General features: G+C 42.7%; 2 protein-coding genes across 2 annotated transcripts in view; both read left to right on the top strand.

Annotated features, from left to right (window-relative positions):
• The window catches only part of LOC117583310 (AF4/FMR2 family member lilli-like), a 22870-nt gene extending 20673 nt beyond the window's left edge, over window positions 1-2197 (top strand). The window contains exon 3 of the mRNA XM_034271555.1: window positions 1988-2197. Coding sequence (XP_034127446.1) covers window positions 1988-2039 — 52 coding nt within the window. The 3' untranslated portion in view covers window positions 2040-2197. The remainder of the gene's footprint in view (window positions 1-1987) is intronic.
• Window positions 1-13490, top strand: part of LOC117583312 (sterile alpha motif domain-containing protein 5) — a 156815-nt gene that overhangs the window by 5180 nt on the left and 138145 nt on the right. The gene's annotated exons all lie outside the window — the stretch shown is intronic.

Genomic DNA, 13490 nt, shown 5'->3' with positions numbered 1-13490 from the left:
TTTTTTTTTTTTCTTTTTTTTTTTTTTTTTTTTTTTTTTTTTTTGTTTTTTTTTGTTTGGTGGTTGGTGGGGGGGGGGGGGGGGGGGGGGGGGAGGGGGAAAGAGGATGGATAGCATGCTGTGTGTGTACAGGGGGAGGGAGTGGGTAAATAATACAATAGGCTCACCGATTCACTTAAATCATTCACTCAAACACAGCGAACGGATATGGGTGTAATGGATATGGCTGATTGAAGAGGGAAATGTTAAGAGGGATCTCTTTGGAACGGACGGAATTTACTTGAATAAACTTAAGGGAGTTTCAGAGGACGTCTGCCTTATCTGCATAAACTTAGATAAATCTGCTGTTAAGATCTGTCTCAGTCAAATCTTCAGGTTGGACTGCCTAATCCTAATCTCTAACTATTTCTCTCCATCTGGTTGTCTCTCTTTGTATCCCTCTCTGCTTCCTAAAGCTCTTTAAGAATTCTTTATTATTGTAAATGATTTTCATGACTGATTCATACCCAACATTTGTTGCATTCCCTGCACTGCACGAAAGAATTCTCCTGCATATAATTATTTTAAATCGTTTTTCCACTCTTTTTTTTCTTTCCTTTTTTCGTGTCTGTGGAAATGCAATTGCATTCCTCACTCCCACACCCCCGACAACATTTCTAAAAAACCAAAACCCCATTGCCGCACCAAAAACATTTCACTTTTCTTTGTGCAAAACGAATCAAAACAAAACCAAAACAAAAAACGAAAAAAAGGAAAAAAAAAAATGCAAAAATTCAAAGTTCGAAGCCCCCGGAACGCTTTTGCCGGTTACTTTAACAGCAGCCAGAGGGGGTGTCAGGGAAAGCAGCAGCAGCGAAAAAAAAAACAACAGAATTAAACGAATCAAAAATAAAAGAGAATGAATTGCAGCCCAGGACTAGGACTAGGAAAACAGGAGGGCGCTGCCAGGTCCTGGCTGCTCCTCCAAACAAACTGCAACGTTCCAGATACTCTTCCCAGCCTCTCTCTCTCTCTCTCTCTGCCGTATCCTTATAGCCATGCCGAGCTCCTCCTCCTGTTTATGCTGTTGTTGGCCATTTTTGTGCGACTTAAATTGCATTTTATTTCTGCAACGTTGCAAAACATTTATTTACTTTCATGGTTTGTTGAGTATTTGCCAGGCCACAAGGAACTACTGCCACGGCAGGACGACAGTACGCCAGGGATAGCGAATAGGGCTAAGGATAAGGACGATGATGATGTGAATGTGGCATAGGAACGGTAATATGTAGGGGTAGAAGTAGGTGGGTAGGGAAAGAAGTCTGCGATGACGACGATGGAACTGTTGACTGCTTTTGAACTTGTGCCACGTCCTCGTCCTCGTCGGCAATTGCATCCTTAGACAATGACACAGCCACATGCACAGAGAAAGAAAGAGAGGGAGAGAGAGAAGAACTGCAGGCATTTGGACATACGACAGGAATGAGGAGGGTCCATTGGGTTCCTTTCTAAGTAGCAAACGGATTTGTGAAAAGTGACATTTTCTTGCCAGAATAAAGGGTAGCACATGAGCTGGAATTTTCGCGGAATATTCTATTTTCTTTATGGGTTAACACAAGAGCATTTGAAGCTTTTTTGTAAGTTTCTGCCGCTGGTGAACAATGTGTTTTCAATCCTCCAGTGCGGATTACAATGATGATGATGAAGATGAAGATTGTTCCCAACACGCCAAATATTGAAATTGATGGAGAGGTCTGGAGGTCTGGGGGTCTGGTGTGTGCTGCGTCTCTGTCTGTGGGCTGGTGCAATTATGCGCTAATTAAATGCTACATAATTTTTGGAATGCCGCGAAGACAACTAAAAAATGCATAACATATGTTGAACAGCCCGAAAAATGGACCGGCAGATCGAACGAAACGAGAATCCAAGCACCAAGAACCGCTTTCTGTGGCCTCATGCCTCATGCCTTGGGCTCTCGGGGCACACAAGAAACAATTTTCAGAGGCTACAGCAACAGCAGCAGCAGCAGCAGCCATAACCATAACATGTTTTGTTATTAATTATAGTTTACGCAATGCAGGGGACAGGCCGAAGACAACAACAGTCACAGTCACTCAGAGAGCGAGGCTCCGGATCGAGGCTCTGCCAGGCAGGCAGGCAGGCAGGCAGGAAGCCAATAGCTGCTGCCTTGACCAGAAGATCCGATCCTCCTTCTGGAAGAAAAAAGAGTTCACTTAATTTGACGCACAAATGTCAGTCACAAGATGTTCCTCCGTTCGTTGGTACGTTCGCTCCTTTCCTGCTGTTCAGTGAACCGCCGCCGCGCGTCAGTTGGTGGTTCTCCTCGTCGTTCCTGTCGTTACTTTAGTTGTGAAAATAACTCAATAACTAATCCTTTCTGATGGTATACCCATGGCACTTCATGCAAAAGGGTTGTGTTTGCCCAAGGCATTCCACACGCAAACAAAAAAAGAAATAAAAAAAAGAGAAAGAGGGAAAACATGTGGCAGAAGGCCCTGTCGCTGGGATGGACTGCCTTTCGTCTTTGACTTGACAATAAAAATTATCATAATTATATTTAAATTAATATGCAACAAGGCCCCCGAACCAGAGGCCGGCAATTTCCGAGCGCTCGACAAATTACAGGAAATGCCAAACACCAGAACACCAGCGCCCATTCCCTGTTCCCCGTTTCCCTTTCCTACTGCCTGCCGCCTGCCTGCCATTCTTTGAGTTCTTTCTAGCGGCTTGTTCACAAACTGTTTATATTAATTAGGAAACTCACACCGTAAACAGACCAGAGCTGAGTCGGTGTCGGGGTTCGATTATTTATGACGGAACCCTAAAAAATAAGGGAAAATGTACATCTTTTATGACGTTTCATTTGAGTGAATTCGATTTCACACCTATCAATAATCAATCGAATGTTTGGCATGCAATGGAGGAGGGTATAAAGAAACTTCCAGGCCACACTGAAAAAGAGTAACGGAATAAAACATCAACTAGTGGAACCAATGAAATGTTCAGGAAATTAATTGTGAATTCAATATGATAATTATATAATTATCCAGCATAAAAAACAAACCAATTATTCTGGCACTATAATTATATAATTACCATAAATCTACCAAATCAATACCGAGGCTTAAAGTTAAAACCACTTTGACCCAATTTTGAGGAACTAAATACCATTTTCAATGCTAATCCCAGAGGCCCAAGTCCAAGCCAATATGTCATTAACAGTCCCTCAACTGCCATGCCGAAATGCTAGTCAAAAGATGTATGTTAAGCCCCTAGAATCAGTCCCAGTCCAAGCAGAAGATGAGGCTTAAGCAGAGCCTAAACTGCGAAGCGGAGCGGACCAGATTAATCTGAAGAGCCAGACAAATTCTGGCATCAAATGTGTACGACATTAATTATGCAAACAGAAATAGGAACAGAGAGAACTGAATTGTTCAGCTATTTTTTTCGTTTGGTTAATCTGAAGCATGGGAAACATTTTAAAAGCCATTTATCATCGCAGCCGATGAGTCAGGGCCCCTGGGTCCACGGAAGAGCAGAAAATACTCGAGCTCGAAACGAAATAAAATACATTTTAGCATAAATTATGCAACAAATTCAAATGAAATAATTAAAATCACATTGGACCGTATGTAAAATTAAGTTAATTATTTAATTTATGGCAACAAAATCGTTGTTGTCAATCGGAAATGCAATAAAATCGCGCTGGGGAATCGGGTAAAAACTCGAAAATGGGGAAACTGGCAAAACATTTGTCAAAGCGAAAGCTAGAGCCGTCAAGCATTTTCCATTTTCCCCCGTTCATCGAGAGAGTGCAATTACGAATTTGCATAAATTTACAATTGAATCGGTGGGATGTGTCCTCGACAATATTAGTTTTTAATTGCCATATAAATTATAAATAAATTCACGGCTCTCTCTCTCTCTCTTTCACTGTTTCGGTTGATGCTGAGGCACTTCTCTCTAATGTGGGAATAGTTTGCATAAATTACTAGAATTTTCCCGCTGACTGCTGACACCTGGCGAAAGAATGTCCCCAAAAAATTGCATCACAATGTAAATTAATTAAAATATTTATAAGTTTGTGTGGCACGAATGTGGAGTTGTGTGGCACACAGCTAATTGATAATTAAATGTCAAATACAGGTGTGGAAAAACGGGAACATGAAATAATTAGGGAATATATAAACATGGAGATTGGGAAATACATTTCAATCTTTGAATAATTTATTTGATCGATTAAAATTATTAATCGAAATGTGTTTTAAATATATTCTGGTGTATACCATTACTAAACGATATAAATTGGTAGTTATTATTCTAATTGAACATGGACTTACATCAAATGAATAGCCCCGAAACGCACTCTACCGTCACTACTAAACTAAATCCACCATTTCGCTGTGAAACTTCATTAGCTTAAACACTGAACTACCTATTTTATTTATGGCTTTCATTAGGCTTATGCAGACCCCCGCTCCATGTCTTCCCTGTCTTCTTTATTATTTTACTAGAATTAAAATAACACAACAACTAAAACAACAAATGAGCTAAGCTTTTGTTAAACATTACACAAATTCATGTTCGATTTTTGGTTTTTTCCTTTCTTTCTTTCTAATTTCCTGTTGCGTTGCTATTTTGCCTTCACTTTTGTGGGCTGGGTCTATAATTTATTTAATGATGCTTTTAATGCGGCTTTGTCGATTGGAGTTTCTGTGTTTATTGACATCCAAATACAACAGTAGCTCCTGGTTGGTCGTTGCCTGTCTATAATAATAGTGTTTAGTGTGGCTTTGGGGCTATTTGAGTTGCAGGACAATGTACATAATGGGTTTAATTGTTGCTGTTCCCCAGCTACTTAATTGAATATATTAATATCGGTGGAAACACAGATTTACATACACGTACACTGAGCGAACTTTGATTGGATTTATAAATATACATAAATTGGACAATTTTGGAGAAACTGAGAAGGCTTAAGAGAAGACTGATATGTCTCTCCCTCATTTTACATTTTTCAATTTACTTATATTTGCTCTTCGATTGTTACCTCTTCTCTCAATGTAATTGTGGCCCACAAGCTGCAACTAACTTGTGACATTTAAGCCCCCGTTTTCGAGCCAAATTAAAACCAAATAAAAATCGGAGACAGTTTCAGCTGTTGTCTTTGTTGTTGTTGTTGTTGTTGCTGCTTTTTGGTGTCTTTTTTTTTTGGGTTACATACACGTACATGGAGTGCCAGGAGTCACTGCGCGATTTAGATAGCAATAAAATGCAGCAGTTTCCCCTACCCCTTCCGCTCTCTGAGCTGCACATGCTCTCCCAGGCTGCACTCCATTACCGATTCAGAAATGTGTGTTCGGTGGCAGCATGATGTTGCAACAACCACGTCAACAACATGAGAGAAGTCACGAACTGCAACAGGAACAACGGCAGCAGAAGGAGATAGCAGACGGAGCAGCAAGCGAAAGCCACAGAGAAAGGGAGACAGCAACAGCAACAGCAGCTAAATTGTAAACATAAACAAAACATTTATGACTATTTACAGTTTGAGCCCAAAGAGACTAAATTCGAAATTCGATAGAGTGAGAGGAGAGAGAGCCGATATGGTTCAAGTTAACCTCTATTGAAAGGTAAGGCTTAGAGTCTAACCGGCAGGTAGGCAGATCGGTAGAAATAGCAGATGAAACACCTACAGCGAGATCGTCTAACCGTCTGCCTAATATACCTTTCAATGAAGTTGTACCTAAATAGAGTGTAAGGGCGAGCGTTACCTATGTACCTACCTAAATATCTACTACCTACTTTTACCTCTCCTCCTCCTTCACCTACTACTCCTGCTACTCTTTGTTGTTACTGCTGCTTCTGCTGGGCAGAGAATTCCATGTTCAATGAGGAGATATTTGGGTGTGAAAGGGTCAAATTGTGTAAATAATAACGAAAAAGTGTGAACAGCAAACAGCGCGACAACAGCAGCAGCGAAGCAACAGCAACAGCAACGAGAACGTGAATTGAGAGACAGCAGCAACTGAAATCGAAACTCGAAAGTGTGGAGGGGGAAGCAAAAAGAACTCATAAAAATATCACACGCATATAGGAAAAGCATTTCCGATAAGCAATGCACTAGACAAATAAACAAGAACAAATGTAAACAGCAGACTGAGAGAGGCAGAACGGGAGGGAGAGGGTGCTGGTGCGGGTGCTAGGTGTGCAATTGAACAGTGGAATAAGAGGGGAAGAGTGGAATGTGGAAGCATAGGCAGCAGACAGAATGTCGCGGTCTTTCTCAATGGGTATCATTGATTACATAGGGTATATACGGCACTGTTAGATCTGAACCGAAATAAGTATTCCCAATTTAAATTCATAAAATCTCAATAAACTGCAATAAATTGATAAAATCTTTATAATTCGAAACCCTACAGAAAACGCTTCCAGGGTATCCCAAGTACGAGGGTAATAACCCTACCGTTTATTTTCCATTATATTTTTTATGGACGCAATTAAATATTGTGTTTAATGCATTTGTAAATAATAATAAATAAAAAACATTTACTACAGCAATCACGATAATGCAGCACTGGTGTGGGTAAGGGAAGAGGGTCGGGAGGGAGTGTGCCATGGCGATAACGCGATAATGAAGTTGAAGTTTTGACTGCAACAGCGACCATATGGGGTATGAGTAAATGGGAGTTTGCTTTATTTGCTGCTTGCAGGAAATAAAAATGCCATAAAAATTGTCATGGCTGCCTGACTGTCTCTTTCTCTCTCGCGTTGTCTGTTTGTCTGTCCAAGCGATGGCTCATAAATGCATATAAATTATGGGCAAATGCGTAAATATTACATACATACAAGAAGGGGTGGGGGCTATGCGTGCCATGATCTTAAGTCTGGTTTGAGCGCAGCAATTTGGTTTTATTGCAGCCGTCAATTGTCATTAGAATCGAGCATTTTATGTTCGACCATTTCGAGGCTTCTCTTCTTTAATGATTTTTAAAAGCTTTTGCTAATTGATTCTGAAGTATGCGGTGTATAATAGGGGTAGATGACATGCTTAATCTGCATTTAAACGTCTCCAAGCGCCGGCAATCGACAGGGGATTACGAATATGCCACAAATAATATGGAAATTTGGTGTATTGTCTTGGAATTATTTTGTCCATTTTGTGTGCTCGCCTTTGCTTGTGTTGCAACTTGTTGTTAGAGTATAGACATGCCTCTGGCCATGTGGGAACTTGCCGTGAAAATAAAGTTTTCGTATTCGAAGGAAGTTTTCGAAGAAGCAAGAAAGTTTGTGGAGTAAAAGTTTTCAGAGTTTAGGAAACTGTCAGCACACGATTGGATAAAACGATGAATGGTTTTCAGTAGGGAATCCAGGGAATTGAGGAGTTTCACAAGTTAACTAAAGATAGAAATAGATTAACAAATTATGGATTAAATAAAGCTGAGATATCTTGGGATAATTCTCATACTGATTAGCATATTGAAACCATTTACCAACAAAACAATTTCAAACAAAGTGCATCACTCCCTCCGGCGGCTGAATTCCCCCTTGTTTTTGCATATTTTAAGTGTGTTGCACGCTGCATAAATAGAGCGGGAGTGCACAACAATAGAGAGAGCCGTCAAAGATGCAAATGTCGAGGGGTTTTGATGCATGCGTGTGTTGTCGTTTTGCCTCAGAGGCCTCAGAGGCTACTTTAGGGTTTGTTTCCAGAACAAAACCCCCTTTGATGCGTGAGCTTGTTGACTCTCTTTCATGGCACCCCTCACCTCACGCATCACGCATCTCAATGGACCCTTGCCCCGGCCTGAGTGTCACATAATACTCAATCAAATTATGGGGCTCAAGTTGACGCAAGTAATTAAATCGAAAACCAACAATTGCCCCACTTGAAACCCAAGGAGTCCAGTTCCCTTACACAGACGCACAAGCAGTGTAAACTATCCCATAAATAGCAACAATTTTCATATTAATTTTCATAATTTTCCAATGTTGACAGCAGGGTAAATATAAATACACGTAAGCAAACAACAACAACATCAGCAGCAAGACAGGGTCTGAGGAGGGGTGCTGTGCTGTGTGTTTGCTGTGTGTGCTGACAAGAAGAAAAAAAACGTGAAAAGGATACACTCAACTCACTCGCTCCACAGAGGCCGCAGCAGGGACACTGCACTGGACTTGAACTTGCGGCTTGTACTCTTCCTTGTAGCACAGGGTGTTTTCGTTTTCTTGGGAAGCTTGTAACAGGACACAGAGAATGACGGTTCTGACAGTCCGGAGAATCGTTTTGAATGCAATTATTCCTTCAATTTGGTTCCGGTTTAGTGTCCTTGCTCCCTACTGCTTCCAGCGCTGCTAACTGCAAGACTCGACACGCACAAGCGAACAAGGGAATGGAGAAAGCCTGAGAATATTGTTTTACATAAATTGCGTGACATATTGATGACATGATTCGAGTTTTGCTTTTACTTTTGTATTTGTATTTACTTATTCATCATTCGTTTAGGGCATTGAAGCTTCGCCGTTCTATTGTAGTCCTAATTCTGGTTGATATTGGCTGTTGGTCAACGAGACAGCAACAACCTCCTGTGTGTGTGTGTGTATGTGCATACACATATCTATTTCCCTGTTGTGACAATTTTCCTAATAACCCTGGCCAAAGGAGGGTTAAGGCTTTCGCTGCAAAGCACTGTGGCAGGGGCACGGAGTGACACCACTCTGTGCCTTGGCTAAGGCCCCACTCTTTTGCGGTTAGTTTGAACTGTTGACTTTGTGGCGAGCACTTTAAATTGATTAAGTTGAAATTTGTCTAGCGGCGCCACCGCCTTGCGGTTTAGCCGTTCCTCCCTCAACCATTAGCCCCACGTTTCCTGCTGCCGCCCCACTTGCTGATGTCTGCCACAGTGCCACAGGTACTTAATGCCACACGAAAACTGCAGCTGCTCTTTGATTAATTCATTGCCTTTGAGGCACCACCGCGATTTGCGACTCCGCGACTCACTCGAGTGATATGTGGAATAAAAGAGACGGAAGACGGAAGACGGCTGACTGCCAGAACAACTCGTGAGACATTAAAACACTTGAATGCCAAAAAAACTTCGAAGCAATTTGTGTCGACGGTGGTCGTCGAAAAGGCCGACGTTGCCGTCGCTGCTGCTGTTGCTGCTGTTGCTGCTGGCGCTGCCGCCTCCAACATCAACTTTGCGTTGCAAAAAGGAGTTCGACTTGGAGTCGCCTCAACTCTGACTCCTCCTGTCTGTCTATGGGCACAAAACTTTCCAAGTCAAGCGCTGAAATTAAACTTTCAAGCCGAACTGTGTGTGTGCCACTCTGCCCCAAGTGGCAGACAACACAGAAAAGTTACAAGTCACATGACACAGCCAAAGGAGAAGTCGCGGAGGAGCCCTGGCCCTGGCCCTCTTCTGTCCCGCCTGATGAGTTGAATGTCATCCGAAAATTAATTTTCCAACAGAGTTAAGCAAAAGCTTTGTCATTTCCCCCGAACAGTTGCTCCACTTGTAGGTTTTTTGCAGCTCTTTAAACGGAGCACAAAAAGTATTTACATTTGTGCCACATCATTTGACCAAGAAGTTCAAAACTGTTGTGGCTCAGTGTTTATGCAGATGGAAGGAGAATAAATTAAACATTGGCCAAGGAGCTCTTTTGGTGACAGGAAAGAAGGTCCTGCAATCCCATGGCAACTGCTGCTGGGAATAAAATGCAGACTGGGAATTGGCATAGATCAAAGCTGATGATTTCTAACATTTAATTTGGGAGCTAAACCTAGTTTCTATCTATAAAACTATTTTATATCATTATTAACATTTTAAATCTTAATTTAATTAAATTTTTAGTTCAATTTTCTTGGGGTGTGGCAGGTGGGACAGGGCATTGCATTCCCCAATGCTTTTCACGTATTCTCACGAGAGCAGAAAATATTCTTTTGAGTGTTTATGAGGAGGAACCTTTCTCCAATTTACATCATCATCAAGTGTTCACTGTACTTGTGACTTCTTTTTGCTGCTTTGCTCTGCTGTGGTTGTTGTTGTTGTTTTTGAAGAGCCCCCACCATGTCTGGGGGCTAGGCCGGCAATTGGCGACGCCTCCACACACTCATTCGCCTTCTCCGAGCCTCCGTGCCTCCGCCCCGCCCGTCCGTTTTGGTTTCTTGTCCTGATTCCCGCGCCCCAGCTACAATTGCAATTTGTGCACTTTACGCTGCCTGCTGCCAGTGCTGCACACACACAAACACACACACAGATGGGGCCACGGAGAAGTGCAACGGAGGGAGAGAAGTGTTCATGCCTCCTCCATATCCGAACTTCAGGCTTCAGGACTGGTGGCATGGTGCAGACAATTTTTGTATCTGGTGGAGTTTGCGCGCTGGCAAATGCTGCTAGTCATTGTCGTTCGTTGTCGCCTGAAAGAGAGATGTGGGCATGGGTGCACGTTGCAGCGTGCAGCTTGCAGCATGCCACATAGTTGCTTCTCACTTCAGAGGAAAAGTTGCTCATTTTTACACACTTTACTTTTCGATGGAGTTTTTCGCTTCAGTTTTGGGCTTTGGTTTGGTTTTGGGTCGCTGTTGCTGTTGCACTTACAACTTGGAACATTGTTTCAGCACTTAAGCGACATCCACGGGGCAGGCAGGGCGGCACTGCAGCACGGAGTCGAGTAAGGTGAAAGAGAGTCGAACATTGGAGCCAGCCAGGCAGCAGCAGCAGCAACAGCAACAGCAACAGCCCCCCCACAGTGTGTGTGCGCCTCAAATGTTTAAACATTGTGGCAGCCACAGAGAAGAGCGGGAGAGCTGGAGAGCTGGAGAGCTGAAGGGCAGGGCTATAGGAGTGCACACAAAGCAAAAGCAATTCCAAAAACCAATCCACACACACATAGAGTTCTCCAGTGAATGTGGATGCAACAGCAGCAGCCTTTTGTTTGAAGTTTGTCTTCGAATGGAAAACTTTTTGGGTGAAAATTAATTACGAATTCGTGAGGTCAATCGTTTTTCGGTGATAATCGAGTGGGTGCCAAAGCATTGGAAGGGTAAGAGTAGGAGTCGGTAAGGGGTCCAGTCAGGTTGTTTACAGCAGGGGGTCCTGCTCCTCCCCTTTCCCACTAACTCTCCGAAAAAGAAAAAGAAAAAACTCTTTTATGGATCTCAAGCTGTGTGCGGGAGTGCGAGGTCTTTGGAATGCATGCTGCTCGGGTGTTTAACAGCAGACCACTACTACATCATCATTATCATCATCATCATGATCAAGTTCATCATGAAATTGAAATTGAATCTTTCCAGGGTATTCAGGGATTTCATCCTCTTCGGTCTCTAGCTTTCCCTTATTGTTTTTCTGTGCCTGTTGTTTGTGCCTTGTAGTTTTGCTAATTTGCAGTTTTGTCGTCCTCCTTCCTGCGTCGTGCCAAAGATTTTATAATTTTTAACTGAATTTTCGGTAGCTGATGTTGGCGCTGTTGCCTATGTTGTTGCTGCTCCTACTGTTGCCTATGTTGCTGTTGCAGTTCCAGGGACTGCTGCCTTTACTACTGTTGCAGCATTTTGCATAATTTTCCATTTGCTTGTTGCGTGTCTGCCATGGAAAGTCGTGAGGCGTAATTAAAGAGTTTATTTTATGATTTGCGGTTCGTTGCTGCTGTTCCTGCCGCTGCTGCTGCTGCTCCTGTTGGGTGGCCCAAAAGTCGAAGTTGATTTTCCAGATGAGCGTCTTTTTTCCCAAAGGTGCCTTGCAGCTAGTTGAGCATGGCAGCATGCAGCATGAGGCAGCAACAGAAGCAACAGCAGCAGCAGCAAAGCCTTTGACGTTGTCATCGCACTTGTCAGCAGCACGACATTGTCCCCCTCTCTGTCTGTTGGAAGGTTTCGTGTCCTTTGCCAGGCCCTCGAGCGTTTAGAGGTTGCTTTTGGCTTGACTTGACTTGACTCTTTGCTTGACTTGGCTGTGTGTCTTGGGTCTTGGCCGTTCCAAGATGTTGGGACACGTTGGAGGGCGGAGTGGCGCGGCCAAGGGACTCGGGGCTGGTAGTCATCTTGTTTGCTTTGGCATATTGAAAAGACATCCTCGACAGGCACTAATTTTAACTAAATAACTTTGATGACTCGGTCTCTAGATGGCTTACGGCCCCCCCAAAGACCCTTTTTCTACCCAGCTTAACCTTTGTTTAACCTTTTTCAACTGAATGGGAACCGTAGCTTGCCTCATAATAATACATAATCCAAAGAGTTCTTCAATTAATATTTACCGTACAAGGAAGGGTGTATCAGATACATTTGGAGGCATGCAACAAGTCGAAGAATGCTCATAAAATCAAGTAGAATAAAATGTTCAATCAGTTTGAAAGTTTTGGTAGTTATTACACTCGGAAAAACGTTTGTTATTTTGTATAAAAAAACACTTTGAAGAGGTATTCCGCATGTCTGAATACTTGACTTTAGCTTTTTTTCGTTTGTTTGTTTGTTGATTTCTGGTCAATGTAACATATTTGTTTAGGAGCTGTGATCCTTTTTAAAGGATTGTGTTTGTATATCTAATATATTCAGCGCACATATGGCGTCAAAACCAAATAACGCACCGAGGACGAGGCCGAAGCCGAAGCCGTTCCTAAATGCTTTAATTAAATAAAATCTCATGGTTTTTGTGTGACGGCGGGACAGACTGTGACGGACAGACAGACAGACAGCAGTGTGTGGGGGCAGGAAGGAAGAGGACATTGGCCGGTCCTTCATGCGTGTTTTTCCCTCCCCGGGAACGAACACGTTTCACAGTTGCACGCACAACTATGCGATGCGGCGGCGGTGGCTGTGGCTCTGGGATTGCCACCCCGAGGTCTGTGCCATTCAAAAATTGAAAAACCAAAATTTAAGCTTGGGCCAGCTTTTTGAATTTATGACCACACACACACACATACATGAGAATACGCATGGGAATGCATGTAAAAACTGTAAAGGATCTAGGGGATATGTGCGGCATGATTAGGGGTTGCCTTTTGTCTATGTGTGTGGCTGGTGTGGGGTGGGTTGGCATGAGAAATGAGAATATATTATATGGAAAAAGAAAGCATCCTTCGGACATGCCCATCTATTAAAGGTTAATAAATTATCCACAAACTGCGCCATTTATGAATTAAAAGTGGAATTAAATGTGCATTTAATTGGTTTTTGACATGATAATGCATGTGGAAGCCACAATTTCCCATGCCGTACACATTGTCCATCGATTACAACATTCTCTGTCATTTTTTGAGTTACTTTCTAGCAGGTATTTCTCTCAATGACTCAATGAAGAGGCAGGCACACACGAGGCATGTAACATTCTTCTGCTGCTGCCAAACCAAAATCTCATTTGCCTGACCAGAAAAGGACACCCAAAGGAGAGGACTCTGTCTGTGTGTGTATCCGTTTGCCTGTCCTGGCATAATGTGACACGTTTCCAGGGGGTTGTTCTCTAATCCCAAAACGTAGCAAAGGTACGGAC

This window comes from Drosophila guanche, unplaced genomic scaffold (assembly GCF_900245975.1).
Source record: "Drosophila guanche unplaced genomic scaffold, DGUA_6, whole genome shotgun sequence".
NCBI lineage: Eukaryota > Metazoa > Arthropoda > Insecta > Diptera > Drosophilidae > Drosophila > Drosophila guanche.
The sequence above is the reverse complement of the archived record's forward strand: the minus strand, read 5'-3'. Positions and strand labels throughout refer to the sequence as shown.